At 39.9% G+C, this 14556-nt stretch overlaps 1 protein-coding gene across 1 annotated transcript in view; it reads right to left on the reverse strand.

The window, feature by feature from the left end:
* Window positions 1–14556, reverse strand: part of LOC116288203 (uncharacterized) — a 70877-nt gene that overhangs the window by 23681 nt on the left and 32640 nt on the right. Inside the window, exons 10-18 of the mRNA XM_089036325.1 lie at window positions 9621–9844; window positions 8274–9037; window positions 5687–7713; window positions 4529–4872; window positions 3730–3977; window positions 2634–2964; window positions 1866–2057; window positions 1408–1443; window positions 695–846 (exon numbers count right to left, since the gene is read on the reverse strand). Coding sequence (XP_088892451.1) covers window positions 695–846; window positions 1408–1443; window positions 1866–2057; window positions 2634–2964; window positions 3730–3977; window positions 4529–4872; window positions 5687–7713; window positions 8274–9037; window positions 9621–9844 — 4318 coding nt within the window. The remainder of the gene's footprint in view (window positions 1–694; window positions 847–1407; window positions 1444–1865; window positions 2058–2633; window positions 2965–3729; window positions 3978–4528; window positions 4873–5686; window positions 7714–8273; window positions 9038–9620; window positions 9845–14556) is intronic.

Consider the following 14556-nt stretch of genomic DNA (forward strand, 5'->3'; position numbering starts at 1 on the left):
CGAACTTCAAATCACCTGTAGAAAACAAAATGTTAAAAATTTTGAAGAAATTTGGGGCAAGGTACATCGGTAAAACTCGGCCTTATTCGCCTCTCAAAATCGCCGTTTTAGGCGTGAATTACAAAACATTTAAAAAATCGCTATTTAAAAAGCGGAATATCCTAAAAGTATTTTTCTGGTAATAAGAACCACAAAGGCTTTCTTCTGGAATATTTTAGGAATTTTCGAATTTTTTCGATTTTCCTGCGGTAGTTGACATTTAGGGACATCCGCTCTTAAGTACCACACTTTTCACAGTTCTCAAAATTCTTCAAAATTCTTGAATCTGATTGGTTAACGGTTAGTGTATTTGTGGAAGCCAAAATCAACTAAATCAACTTAGTAAGTAATGTAGCAAATATATAGCTTGGTGTCAATCAAGTGAAGAAATCTCATGAAAGTCTTTTCTTCAGCCCACCTTCAGTGAAGGTCAAACACTGCCCTTAAACCTCAATCATCTATGTACATCTTAGTTGAAAACTTGCCAATCAACTAGAAAATAACTTCTACTGTGATCAAATCTATTGGTAGCAAGCTATATATTTATTTTATCATAAATATAGAATTCATTTCTCATTTATTAAGACAGCCATAGTGGTATACATACACATGAAAAGATGACACAACCATTAACAACTATTGTTATATGACTCACCTTTCTTCCGCTAACCGCTCTACATCTGACTTCAACATGGTGACAAGGTTCTGGTCCTCCTCGTGCTCACGTTCATGTCGCGCCATCAGCATATCGTAGCGTTCTTGCGTTCTCTCCACATCTCGCTGGATGATGGCGTTTTCCTCTTGGACCTGAAAAGATAAAAAGCTTTGTTAATCCAAAACAGATACTTTCTGCCTAGCTGTACAGTAAGTGAAAAAAAACATTAATGTCAAATATACAAGAACCCATTGCAGTGTAATGTAAAGCCATTTCAATGTCACGAAAAGTTATTGCTGAAATGCTATAGGGATGTTGCGGACTTGCCTTATGCTAGAATATTAAGAATCCATTGCAATGCTGAACATTCAGGAAAGAAAATATTTTAACGCAGTGGGAGGGAGCCTTTGGGGAGCCATTCCGGTGCTGCCTTATTTTTAGAATAATTTAAGTAGCCATTCCAATTCTTTAAAAAAAGCATTAATTTCAATGTATTACTGAAAAATCTTTGGAAGCTACTTGAATGTTGCATTTAGGAAATAAGCTCAAGGTACTAGTGCAATAATGATACGCTATATATATATTAGCTCGTTTCCGTGTTACTATCGGCACCTATCGTTACCCTAGCAGACACAAACGTCAGCAGAGCTTTAAAAATGCCTTTTAACTGCTTCCTTCGCCTTAAAACGATCACAACAAATGAACTTTCTTACCTCCTTTAACTTTTCAGCTAATTTCTGATTTGTTTCCTAAAAATGATAATACGAAAGTTATTTGACATTTTCCATTTACAAGGCACCGTACGGACATAAAACTGAATACTAGCAGAGCAGGTTTTGCCTTTTTTTGTTCATTCTTATCCATCCCTTTTTCGGTTATAATATAATCCTAATCTACTTTTAATCACACGAATCCACGTGAACGTCAGTCCATGACCACGTAATACCGCTCTTACATCAGAAATGCAGTCTACTGAGAGTTATGTTAGCCCAAATGGTGTTATGGGAATGACATTCTGTTATGGTTTTAAAATGTGGATGAAGGGGTTAGTTTGGCGGTTAAAGTGGTTCCACATAATTGTTCCTCCACTGTTAATCCTCAATACAAATCTGTCTTTCCGGCTCCTTGTGAAAAAAAAAGGGAAAAATGAAGTAATTTCTTGATATCTCACCTTCATTTCCTGTAAGCCATCCTCCAGCTCCTTCTCCTTCATGCGCATCGCCTCTTGCGCTTGTTCAAGCTCCGCATTCATCCTTTCTTGCTGGTTCTGTAATTCATTGGTCAACTGCGCTTCGTGGAGTGTTTTCTCCTCAGCGTGTTCTTCTTTGAGTTTGTCCATCTCTACTTGTAGGCGACTCAATTCCTAAAAGAATTGTTGGAAATAGCATCATGAACTGAAAAATCGGCACGAGAAACTATAGGTGCTACTGTTCCTAAAAGAATTATTGGAAATAGCGTCATGAACTGAAAAATCGGCACGAGAAACTATAGGTGCTACTATAGCGTTGAACGTTGGAGGCGAAAGCGTTTTACAGACTGTTGTAGAGTTGGAAACACGAGGACACGCAATAAATCGAGTCACTGCCCGAGCCTTTACTCAATACGAACCACTACTACAGGAAAATATCGAATAGTTTATTTATACTTTTTACTTTAAATTCAAAACAAAAAGTATTTCGTAAAAACAATAAAATAGTTCCTAAAATTCTTCTCTTTACTGAACTCATTTTAGGATGAATAATACATTTCTGGATATAGACCTCTTGCATGGGACGTCAAAGCAGTTTGTTCTGGGGGACAAAATAAAAGAATTCCAATCTCCTGAGAACTGGAACCTATTGTTTTGTCCCCTAGATTGAGCTGCATTTCAAAGTGCTGTAAGGAGTCTATTAGTTTGGTATTCAAATCAAATCGGTATAAGGTGGTTGTCATATCTTACTTGTTTGTGCTGTTCCTCGATTAGGTTCTGTAGCTCCTGTACTTGATTGCCATGCGCAGCATCCATCAATGCCTGCAGGCTTTCTATTCTACGATCAGACTCTTCTTTAGCGTTGTCCATGATTTCTTTGTGAGTTGTCTGAAGACTGGCTTGAACAGCCTCTAACGCCAGTACACGAGCCTTTTCTTCTTCCAAGGCCGCTTCATACATTTGTATTTCATTCCTGTGAGCAGTTTCAAGTTCATCCTTGGCTTGAGACACTTCTTGGTCGGCAGCAGAGCTTACGGCCAGGAACTGTTCGTTGTATTTCTCTTCCAGGGCCGCTTTAATGCTGTAAGATGATGAGGATGTATCGGTGCGTCATTGCTCTCCCCATTATCATCATGTATATTATCACTATTATCACCCATCATAATCCTCACCACCTCCATCACCTTCACCATCATCATTATCTCCACAACCACCACCATAATCACCCTAACCATCTTCATCATCAATACCATCTTCGACAACCACCAGCAGCATTATTACTATCACCACTACGACCACCACGACTACGACCACGACCACGATCACGATCACGACCACGACCATTATAATTACATTTTCGTCTACATTCTATCATCCTCATCCCCACCACTTCAGTTATCGATCATCAACATGCTTATCATATTCCGGCATCACAACTACCAAATATAATGCCAGATCTAAGTATCGAGCCCATGACCATAGCGGTGAGAGCAGCGCATGGGCTACACACACCACCCTCGTTATCATAATGCGTTCACCAATCCTGGGTGGACGGTTTATTGCCTAACAGGATTTTGCAAATCCAATTGATAAGGCAGCCGAATTAGAACTTAGAAGTAGATTTTTGAGGAGGGAGGAAAAACTGGAAAACCCGGAGCAAAAAATCTCGAAGAACAGGAGTGAACCAACAAACAACTCTACTCACATACTACATCGAGATCGGTAGGACTCGATCCCGGGTCGCATTGGTGAGAGGGGGCGCATTACCAGCACACATCGCCTGTATTTCCCAGTTCACAGGAAACAAAGCATGAATACTACTTCTAGTCAGCCATAGATTACTTACTGTTCCATAGATTTGTTATGTTCCTGGTTTATAAGCTGTATTTCTTCTTGATGCTTGTCCTGTAACGTCGCCAATCCTTTCATTTGTGCGGCATGTTTGTGTTCCAGTTCTTCTTCCAGCAGCTGCAGGTTCTGAAGATGCTCTTGCTCGAGTTCAAGACGCGCTTTTTCTTTGGCTTGTTCGATCTCTGCTTTAAATTTCTGTTTCATTTCGACGCGAACCGCTTGGATAGAATCTTCCAAATCATCCTTGTAATGGTAAAAAAGAAAATATGTCACTGGGGTGGATGAGGGGAGAGACTTGAAAATCTATTTAGTGGATATTAGCAGAAGGGAAGGCCTGAGGACGATCCAGGGTTATCCCACCATGCATTGCGAGTAAGACATAAAATATTTTGCATGATTTAAACAGCTAAATTAATATTTTAGAAATTGAAAAAATCAATTGTACTAATCTATTTTCTAAATTCTTGAAGAAATTTAGAGATACTTGTCAAAATACTGGAGTACTTTGGAATAATTTCAGGTTTAGTACAGATCCTACAACCGGCTACTTTTATTTGCCAAATTAGTCGAACATGTCTTCATCAAATGCAAAGCAATACCTCAGTATGAGTATTATTAGTAGTAGAAGTATAATTAATTAGTAAGATGTAAATAAACCGTTTGAAACTAAAGAATGAGCACGTAATGGCACTCGGGATAGCCCTGGATCCGCTTCTGAGGGAAGACTAAAGTCCTCCAGCCCCTCCCTCTCTGCAGTTCCTATTTGTAGTTTTTCCCCATCATCAATGTTATACCTTGTGCTCTCCTTCCAGCCTCGATGCCATCTCCGCAAACTTCTTCATATGTGCCTCTACCAGTTCCGCTCGGACAGTCTCGAGCTCACGCTCATGTTGCTCCTGGAGCATGCTCAACTGAAGTTGTTGCTGTTCACTAATACTGCCGTCCATGGCCGCCTTCAATCGCTCGAGATCATGTTGCTTTTCTTGTTCGAGTTTGGATCGTTCTGTTCGAAGTTCTTCATCAAACTTTTCTCTTAATTCTTTTAGGTCCTGCTCGTGCTTTGTTCTTAGGTTAGCAAGTTCATTTTTGTGTTTTTCGCTCAGATCTTTATCTTGTTGCTCCATCTCTTGAGGATGCTCTGTAAAAAAATTAATTAAATGGTCGAATATTAATCAGCTCTTAAAGTAATCAACAGACAAAGACATGGTAAGATGGTGCTAACAAATGATGCTAAGGAAGCCTAATCTGGCTGCTAAGTATACAATCAATGGACGTAAACTAGGGCGTAAAAATATGCACTAAGGTAAACAATAGCAATCAAAAAGGTTTTCTATTCCTTTTATGCATAGACGATTAAAATTACTTTCCCAGTTCCCCACCCCCCTCCCATCCTCTTCCTAGTTGAGTACGACGGGGTTAAATGAGACAATAGAGAGTCTTAGATTGACTTTATTTCTTCCCGCAAACGGCAAACGTGACCACGTTTTCATCGTTTTCCTGTATTTTAATTTACCTTTTACAAACTTTCTCACTACACACTTGTTTTTCTACTACTTGGATTCTTTTGCAATTCCTTTTCAGCAATGTAAAATACTTTTTCACTGGTCAACTGACGTTTGACGTTTGCCGTGAACGTAAATCTAAAACTCTCTAATAATATAATTGAACCCCAAGATTGAAAAGTCCTGATATACCAGTAGGGGAGTGAAAATGAAATAGTTAATAAAAATTTCTGTATATGGTTTTCCTTCTTAGACGCTTTTTGCCTTCATTTCTAACCAATTGTATTCAAAAGATTCTTAGCTTGACTGAGCTACAACCACATCAACGTTCTTCTGACGCATTAACAATGAACAAAGAAATAATAATCAAGGGAATGACACTCCGGCCGAAATGGAAAACACTTAGCCTGAGCACACTCGTTCTACCAAACAGAATTCGTAAAAGCAAACCTTGTTTTAAAGCTTCTATCTGTTCGTCGCTCTTGGAAATAATCTCCTCTTCCTTGCGGGACATTTGTTCCTGTAACTGAGCTTTCGCTTCTTCTATATCCTTCTCTGCAGCTTCTTGCAGCTGATTTTTAAATTCCTCTACTTCACTGAGAAGATCCATTCTTATTTTCTCTTTATCTTCTTCATGTTCAGTCTCTAATTGTTCCCTCAGCTTTTGCAGTTCTTCTTCAATGTCGGGATTACCTTGATTTGCAAGGAAACTTTTTTCTTTTTCCTGTAGCAACTGGAGGAATTCTTCTTTAAGCTGTTGCAGTTGTTCCTCATGTTCGTTTTCAAGTTCTTGCCGTAGCGCGTCTAGCTTATCTTGCTGATTTTGTTCAATAATTCTCTTTTCTGCTTCACTGTCACCACCCTCTTCGCTCTCCTTTGCCTTTAGAATTTCAACAAACTCATCTCGAAGGTTCCTGATGTGTTCTTCATGTTCCTCTTCAAGTTCGTTTTTAAGAGATTCTAGTTCTTCTTGGTGACTTTTTTCTAAAGATTCTTTCAACTTCTCAAACTTTTCTTGGTCTTCAGCATTCAACATTTCCTCTTGTAGTTTCTGAAGCTCATTTCTATACTTTTGCTTGGCATCTTCCAGTTCTCCCTGGTAACGGTTTTCCATGTAATCCCTCAAAGCAACGAGCTCATCATTGTGTTTCTTTTCTAACTCGTCTTTTAGTAGAACGAATTTTTCATCATCAGAGGTTTTGACAAGTTCTTCTTTAAGTGCTTCAACGTCTGACGAAAAACTCTCTCTTAACTCAACCATTTCTTGCAGATGTTTGGACTTCAAAGCTTCAACTTCTTCCTTATGTTTGGACGTTAGAAATTCTTCAGCATCGTGATACTTCTTTTTTTCATCTTCTAGAGAATGTTCCAGCTCTTTGATTCTCTCTGCCTGTTTTTCCATCAGTTCACTAACATGTTTTTCTTCTATATCAACTTTCCTGCCTTCTGACTCGACATCCTTCTCATTTCGAAGTTTCTGGATTTCTTCTTCATAGTGGTCTTTAATGTCTTGTAGTTTCTTCTCAACTTCTTCAAAGTGAACTTTCTCTCCATTCTTCTTTCCCCATGCCTCAGCGACTTGTAGTTCATCTTTAAGCTCTCGAATCTGTTTCTCGTATTCTTGACTCAAGTCTGCCACTTGTTTGTCGTGTTTTGTCAAGAGCATTTGAATATTGCTCTTGTACTCCTCTTCAAGTCTATTTACATCTTGTAAATTGTTATTGCTTTTGAGTCTTGCTTCCTCAATCTTCTGAGCAGCTTCCATGGCCAGTTCAGCTCGAACAAAAGAAACCTCATTCAACAAATCATCATACTGGTTCTTCTGGATATTCTTGACTTCCTCACTGAAGCTGTTGCTTAAACTGCTCAACTCTTCATCTTTGGAACTGAGCTCGAGTTTCAAGTTCTCGATCTCCTTGTCCTTCTCCTTTAGTTGATTTTTAAGTTCGTGCAAGGTCTTTCGATTTCGTTGTTCCATTTCTTCGATTTGTGACGAAAGCCTCAAGGCAGTCATTTCGTAATCTTTTTGACTTTCTTCACGGAATTCCTCAATTTCCTGTTCGTGTTTCTTCTCCATTGAGCTTCTCAACACTTCAAGGGACTGTGCCGTCTTCAAAGCCATTTTCGTGCTCATTTTTGCATAGTCCTTCAGCTTTTCTTCTTGAAACGCTCCACGTATTTCTTCACATTGTTTTTCGTGTTCAGAACGTAATGTTCGTATCGTGTCTTCTAGTTGTTCTATTTTCTTTTGATGTTCCTGATCACATTCCTGTCTTAGTTTTTCTAGTTCTTTTTGGTTCTGTACTTGCAGCTCCTCGGTGAGTTTACTCACGTCGTCCTGGTATCTTTCCTGTGAATCTTTAACACCTTGGCCAAGTTGTTCTTGAAGTTTCGTTTCGAAATCTTCCTTTGTGTTTAACAACTGTTTTTCAAGTTCGTTGATCTTTTCGTTGTAACTTTTTTCGCTTGATAAATGCCTAAGAAAGAGAAGAATAATTAGGATTGAGATAAATAGGAGGGCTGGCGATTAAAGAATTAAGCATAGGTGGGATGGATGGAACACAGATATTTGAAAGACACTAGCAATTATAAGGCAAGTAGGTGTAAAGTGGCGGGTCGTGGTTGGGTCGGACAGACAGAAAGACAGATTAATAGTACTTGAGTTGGGTAACAAGAGGCATCACTGATGAATGGAACACAGGTAGTTAGATTTGGCCCTAATCATTAGGCTGGCAGATAGGTGAGATGCATTTAGTCAGTTTAAATAAACGAACGGGCAAGTAAGTACATGACGGGAGCGAGATATAAAGTAGACTGGTTGTTTGGCATGGCATAAGTTTAGGTAAGTCAATCGCATGAAACCCCAAAAGACCTTACCAATCTACATTCACACCTTCCTAACAACGTGGTCTTTAACTTCCTTTTATATTAAACGGCGCGGTGACAATACGGACGCCTTAGTACTCCTGTACAACAAGTGGATCCTCTTAACACTTAAGGGAAACAAACATATGATTCATGTATGTAAGCTACCAACCTATTTTCAAATTCCTCCGTAAGCTTTTCAATCTCTCTAACATGTTCCAACTCGCTCTCAAGCTTCTTGTTTTCAAATTCTGTCCGTAGCGTTTCCAAAGCTTCCGCATGATCATGATCCTTCTCGACGAGTCTCCGTTCAAATTCACCCTTGAGTTCCTCTAACTCCCCTAAATGCTGTTTCTTGAATTGGCTTTTTTGTTGTTCCATCTCATCGCGGAGTTCCTCAAGGCGATGTGCCTGCTCTTGGGCCGTCGTATCATGTGCGCTCTCCAAGTCTGCTCTCAGTTTTTCGATTTTTTCATATTCGTGTGTGATTTTATTGTTCATATCCAGCATCTCTTCTTGATGTTTCTTTTCCATCTGCATTTTTGTCTGTTCTGCTTGATTCATTATGTCATTCAATTCCTCACGCAGTCTTTGCATTTCTAGTGTATGTTTCTGTCCCAATTCATCAAGTGTAGCGATAGTAAACTCTTCCTTATCCCGTTCGAGAGCTTTCTGTAATTCTTCAATCTCTGCACTGTGTTTTTTGGAATACTCTTTATCCAAATCTTGAATCCTACGAGTATATTCTTGTTTTAAGACTTCCCCGAATTCCTCAAGCTCCTTCTGGTGAGATTCTTTGAGTACACTGTCTTGTTTCTCCAGTTCGGAAGTGAGGTCAGCTTTGTGTTTGTTCTCGAGCTCTTTCTGTTGTGCAGCCATCTTTTCACTTATTTCAAGTTTATGTTTCTCTTTTATTTCTTTCATCTCATTTCGCGCCTGACAACAAAAATATGAATAAAAATCATTCTTACAGTATTATTTCTTTGTTTAACGGCTTCGCATGAGAACACATATGAACATGAATACAACTCAAACAAAACAAAGAATCTTATTCCCAAGAGTACTTCACGTGGTCTGAATTGAAAAAGAAAGAGCCCAAGCTAAAGAAGTCTATATCTTCACCAACATTGTCATTCATTCATTCTTTCATTAATCCATAAATCCCTTATCATCATAATCATCATCACCCCACTATCATCATCATTGTCATCATCCTTATTATCATCATAACTCTCCATCATCATTAGTCACCACCATCACCACCTTTATCATCACCAGTTATCACTTCCACTATCATCACTCATTATCACTCTCATCATCACTCTCATTATCATTACAACCACCACCACCATCATCATCATTGACAGCAGTCATCAACCACCACTATCATCATCATCGCTGTTATCACCACCATCAGCATCATCGATATCAGTCATCACCACCACTGTCATCGTCAACATCACTGTCATCACCATAACAATTCCAAAAGATAATAAACTAAAAGAAATAAAATCCCTACCTCTTGCAACTGTCGTTCCATTTCCTCTTGTACTGTAAACCGCTGTTTCTCCACTTCGTTCAGCTTGACTTTCCATTCATTCTCAACCTCCAAACGAAGAAGTTCAGTTTTAATGGCATGGTCAGCTAACATACGAGCTTCTAATTCTTCTAACACCTCCTTGTGCTCCTGATCAAGACGAGTCTTAACCGCTTGGATGATTTCTTGGTGTCGCTGGCTCAGATCTTAAGAAAAAATATTCATATTACAGTTTTATAATAATGATTAGAAATTTCAGCATCACGTAAGTTTCACTGTTCAATCATAAGGAACTATGGGATCTTTGGAGGTGAGGGCAATAAACTATACTTGAAGTCGCTGGTATCCAAGCAAGCAGATCTTGCGCACTTTACCCCATCTCTACATTAGTGCTCGTTTTGAAAGACGTTAAAGAAGTTGAAATAAATGTGTGGAATCACTGGGGAACGAACTAGGCATGTATCAATTAGAGCGATTTTTGTGTGAGCGGGAAATGATAGGGCAAATCCGTAGTCGTACGGTAGCGTACCGTATCTTAGAAGCCGTACCTAGTGCGTTGTGATTTCGTGATTTATTGGAATATAATGGCCATATTGATAAAGGAAATGAAACGAGAAATGAGCCAATAAAAAACACATGATTATGTATTAGATATGTGGATGGATGAATGTATGGATGGAGGGATGGATGGATGAACAGATGAATGGTTGGATGGACGGATTGGATGCACGGACGGACGGACGGACAGATAATAAATAGTCTAGGGCCGAATTAAAAGACCTAAACTAACTTTGTATACGACATTCTGTAACAGTTACCAGTTGTCTTTCTTCGCTCTATTATTATTATGTCACTTACGCATAAACATATATATATGAATATGTATATATCTAAAATACGCGACCAGTAATAGATTAGATTCGACTGACGTGTCGTTAAAAACTATTCCCATTTTATAATGTCAGGCTAGTTAAAATAATCGATGCTCTAATACAACCTAAACACGCATAAACACTTGTAAAAGTGGTGTTTTTTATTTAAATGTATCAAGAGCCGATTGGTTTCTATTCCAATTACCTAGAATTAATTTAGGTTAACTAAACGGTAAACAAACGTGATAACTCTTTGAAATATAAAGAATGAAATGTTGAAGTGATCTATTGTAAATAGCTTAATCTTAAGCCCCAGACATTATTCTTTTTTTAAAAAAAACTATGAATGACAAACATAGCCATTATTTCTAGTCCCTATTTTCCTCGCTCATTTAGATAAAAGGTTAATAGATTTATAAATTTTTAACATATATTTTTGAAAAAGAAAAGTGGAAATCTAGTTTGAATCACTGTTAGGTATTACATAAAAATATATCAATGAGTTAAAACTGAAACTCGTTTCATGTTCACCTTGAACAGGTGCAACAGAAATACGATCATTTCTAACTTTTACCTTTGATGCTATTCCATTTATGCAAAGCGTTAGAGAAGAAAAGAGCCATCGTAGTTGAGATTTTCAGTAAAGCGGGTTTGCATACACTCGAAACATGACAACAAGAGCCGTTAGCATATTGTCTTTTACTTTCCAAAGGGTTTTGTATTTATGTTATCACGAGAAATGATAGCAACCTAGGAAACCATGATCACTTAGCACTACAGAAAAGTATGAAACGAAAAGATAGGCTTCCATGACAACGCAGTTCAATTTGAACTATTCCCCACCGAGCCCGAGTAGTATAGGGAATGGGGGTTCCAGCGCAATCTCAACACGGGCAAGATCCGTATCAAAAATCCACCTACGGACGACCCCCCACTCCAAGTGTGGTTGAGGGCAACAGCGCACTTAAATATATTAGTCTATATATGGAGTGCGAAGAATGTAAGAGAACTTTTAAGAAAGAAGCGGATTTGAAAAAGCATTTGAAAATGAAGACGAAGTGTATGAGCAGTTATGATTGTGGATGTGGTAAGAAGTTTGAGACTAAGGTTAAATTGTTTTGGCATTGTCAGGACTGTGAGTACGACTACGACGACCTAAAAAGTGCTTGGTATTAGGTATAAAATATTTCCTATTATATAGATGGAATCCCAAAGCAACTTCAGCACGGTGTCAATACCCGGTAACGGTGAGATTGACGTTAGACAGTTTTGGCGTCAGTCAGAAAGGAAGGTTAAAAGGACTCTCCGAAAAGGTATAGAAGAATTAGGGGCCCTGAAAGCGAGCATAATGGTAGAAGTAAGTTTGTCAAAAGACGAGGTAATGACGACAGCAATGTTGCGATCAAAGTCGTTAGTGATATTAGAATCCACGAATCTGGATAGGTCACTCAGTGAAGCCTTAGAAGCAATAATGGAGTCGCTGTCTAACTACACGAAAGAAGGATCGGGTTGGACAGTAGAGGAGGTTGAAGGAATAGAGATAAGTATGGCCAGGTACGTGCCCATACGAGGGGGGAGTTACGTACCGCTACCAACGTGGGTAGAAAGGAAGAAGGCTATTGTAAACGTGAAGAATGAAGACAATCGATGCTTTATGTGGGCAATCAGGTCTGCACTGTATCCAGCAGAGAAGGATCCCTGTAGGACAAGTAAGTATCCCACAGACGATTTAGAGTGGGATGGTGTGGAATTTCCCATGCAGTTGATAGACATCCCCATATTTGAGGAAATAAACGATCTAGCAATTAACGTTTACGGAGTCAGAGAGCGGACGATAGTACCGTTAGTTCTGTCAAAAAGTAAAGGAGAGCGTGTACATTTATTCTACCACGGCGGACACTACTCATGGGTTAAACACATTAGCAGACTATTCTACAGACATACTAAGCACAAAGGCAAAAAGTACTTCTGTGACTGCTGCTTGCTGTCATTTACATCCTTAAATACCCTAAAGAAACACGATGAGATCTGCCGCGGAGTCGAAGAAGTGGCGCAACGGATCCAGATGCCCACCAACAAAGAGCTTTCATACGCAGACCATCAAAAGCAGATGCAAGTGCCTTACGTGATATATGCAGACTTCGAAGCGTTGATAACTAAGGAAGAGCAGAAACGTGGCGCCACGAATAAGGTAGGATTACACGAGATCTGCTCCTTTGGTTACATAGTAGTCAGATCAGATGGTAAAGCAAACCCTCCTGTGATTTACCGAGGTAAGAACGCAGCTAATGAGTTTCTAGAAGCATTGCGAGAAGAGGAGGAAGAGATTAGAGAACAATTAAGACGTCCAAAGAAGATGGAATTTACCAAAGAGAACCAGGAGGCTTTTAACAAGGCAAAAAAATGCCACATTTGCCAACATACGCTTCTTCAGTTTGGAAGACGAGCCAAGAAAGCGTGGGATGAAGATGGAAAGTATCTAGGAGAAGCTCATTTTAAATGCGGGAAGTATGCTAAGAAAGGTGAGAAGTCGGGAAAGCCCTCCACGCACTGCATTCACTGCCACAAAGCATTTGTTGAGGATTTCTATGTGGATAAGGTTAGGGATCACTGCCACATCACGGGTAAATACAGAGGAGCGGCTCATTGGAAATGCAATATAAACTTCAAAGTAAATCCAGACATGGAGATTCCGGTGTTCTTTCACAACCTCCGCGGTTACGACTCCCATTTGCTACTACAAGGAACAGACGGCTCCGACGTCAAATGCATACCCAACAACAAAGAGCGCTACATGTCCGTAACTGTGGGTAAGCTAAAGTTCTTAGATTCGCAGCAGTTTATGGCGGACTCCTTAGCAAACCTCGTAAAGTATAACACCAACTTTCCCATTTCCAGTCAATATGGCGCGGAAAGGAAAGGAGTCTACCCATACGAATACATGGATTCCTGGGATCGATTCAAAGAGTCCCTACCACCCAAAGATCGCTTCTACAGCACCCTAAACGAGTCCGGCATAAAGGATGAGGAGTACCAGCATGCGTTAGACGTGTGGGAAAAGTACTCCTGTGAGAACATGGGGGACTACCACGACATCTACCTAAGGTCTGACGTAGTGCTGCTTGCAGATGTTTTCCAAAGCTTCAGAAAGATGGCTATGGAATATTACGGATTGGATCCCGCTAATTTCTACACGGCTCCTGGGCTCAGCTGGAGTGCTTTGTTAAAGAAGACAAATGCGCAGTTGGATCTCCTAACGGAATACGACATGTATCGGTTTATGGAAGACGGTATTCGTGGCGGCGTATGCGGACCCAGCCGACGTTACGCCCGCGCAAACAACCCCTTAGTAGAGCACGACCCAGAGAAACCAACCACATACATTTACTACCTGGATGCGAATAACCTTTATGGTTGGGCAATGTCACAGTACCTACCTGTGAGAGACTTCGAATGGGATCCAGTGAAGCCGATAGACTTCTACATGCAGGTAGGAAAGGAGGAAGACAAGGGTTACGTCTTAGAAGTGGATCTGGAGTACCCAGAGCGCCTGCACGACGAACACAATGAGTTCCCCTTAGCACCAGAAGCGATAGAGATACCATTTAAGCAGCTAAGTCCGCTGCAAAAGCAAATGTGCCCTGGTTACAAACCGTACAGGAAACTAACTATGAACCTGATGGATAAGAAGAAGTATGTGGTACATTACCGCAACCTGCAGTTCTACGTGCGACACGGAATGCGCGTAGAGAAGATCCACAGAGTCCTAAAATTCACGCAGGAACCCTGGATGCGCCCCTACATTGACTTTAACACGCAAAAGCGTACCGCAGCGAAAAATGACTTCGAGAAAAACCTCTTCAAACTGATGAACAACAGCGTGTTCGGAAAGACAATGGAGAACATCCGCAAGCGCGTAAGCGTAAAAATAGTCAGCACCAAAGAGGAAGCAGAAGCATACGTGTCACAGCCAGGCTTCGTTAGATACGTAGAAATGCTGAACTTCTACGTGATTCACATGAAAAGGGCAAACCTCTTACTAAACA

Source organism: Actinia tenebrosa, unplaced genomic scaffold (genome assembly GCF_029948245.1).
Source record: "Actinia tenebrosa isolate PJP-AT-01 unplaced genomic scaffold, QUT_ActTen_1.0 PGA_scaffold4__44_contigs__length_22323623, whole genome shotgun sequence".
Classification (NCBI taxonomy): domain Eukaryota; kingdom Metazoa; phylum Cnidaria; class Anthozoa; order Actiniaria; family Actiniidae; genus Actinia; species Actinia tenebrosa.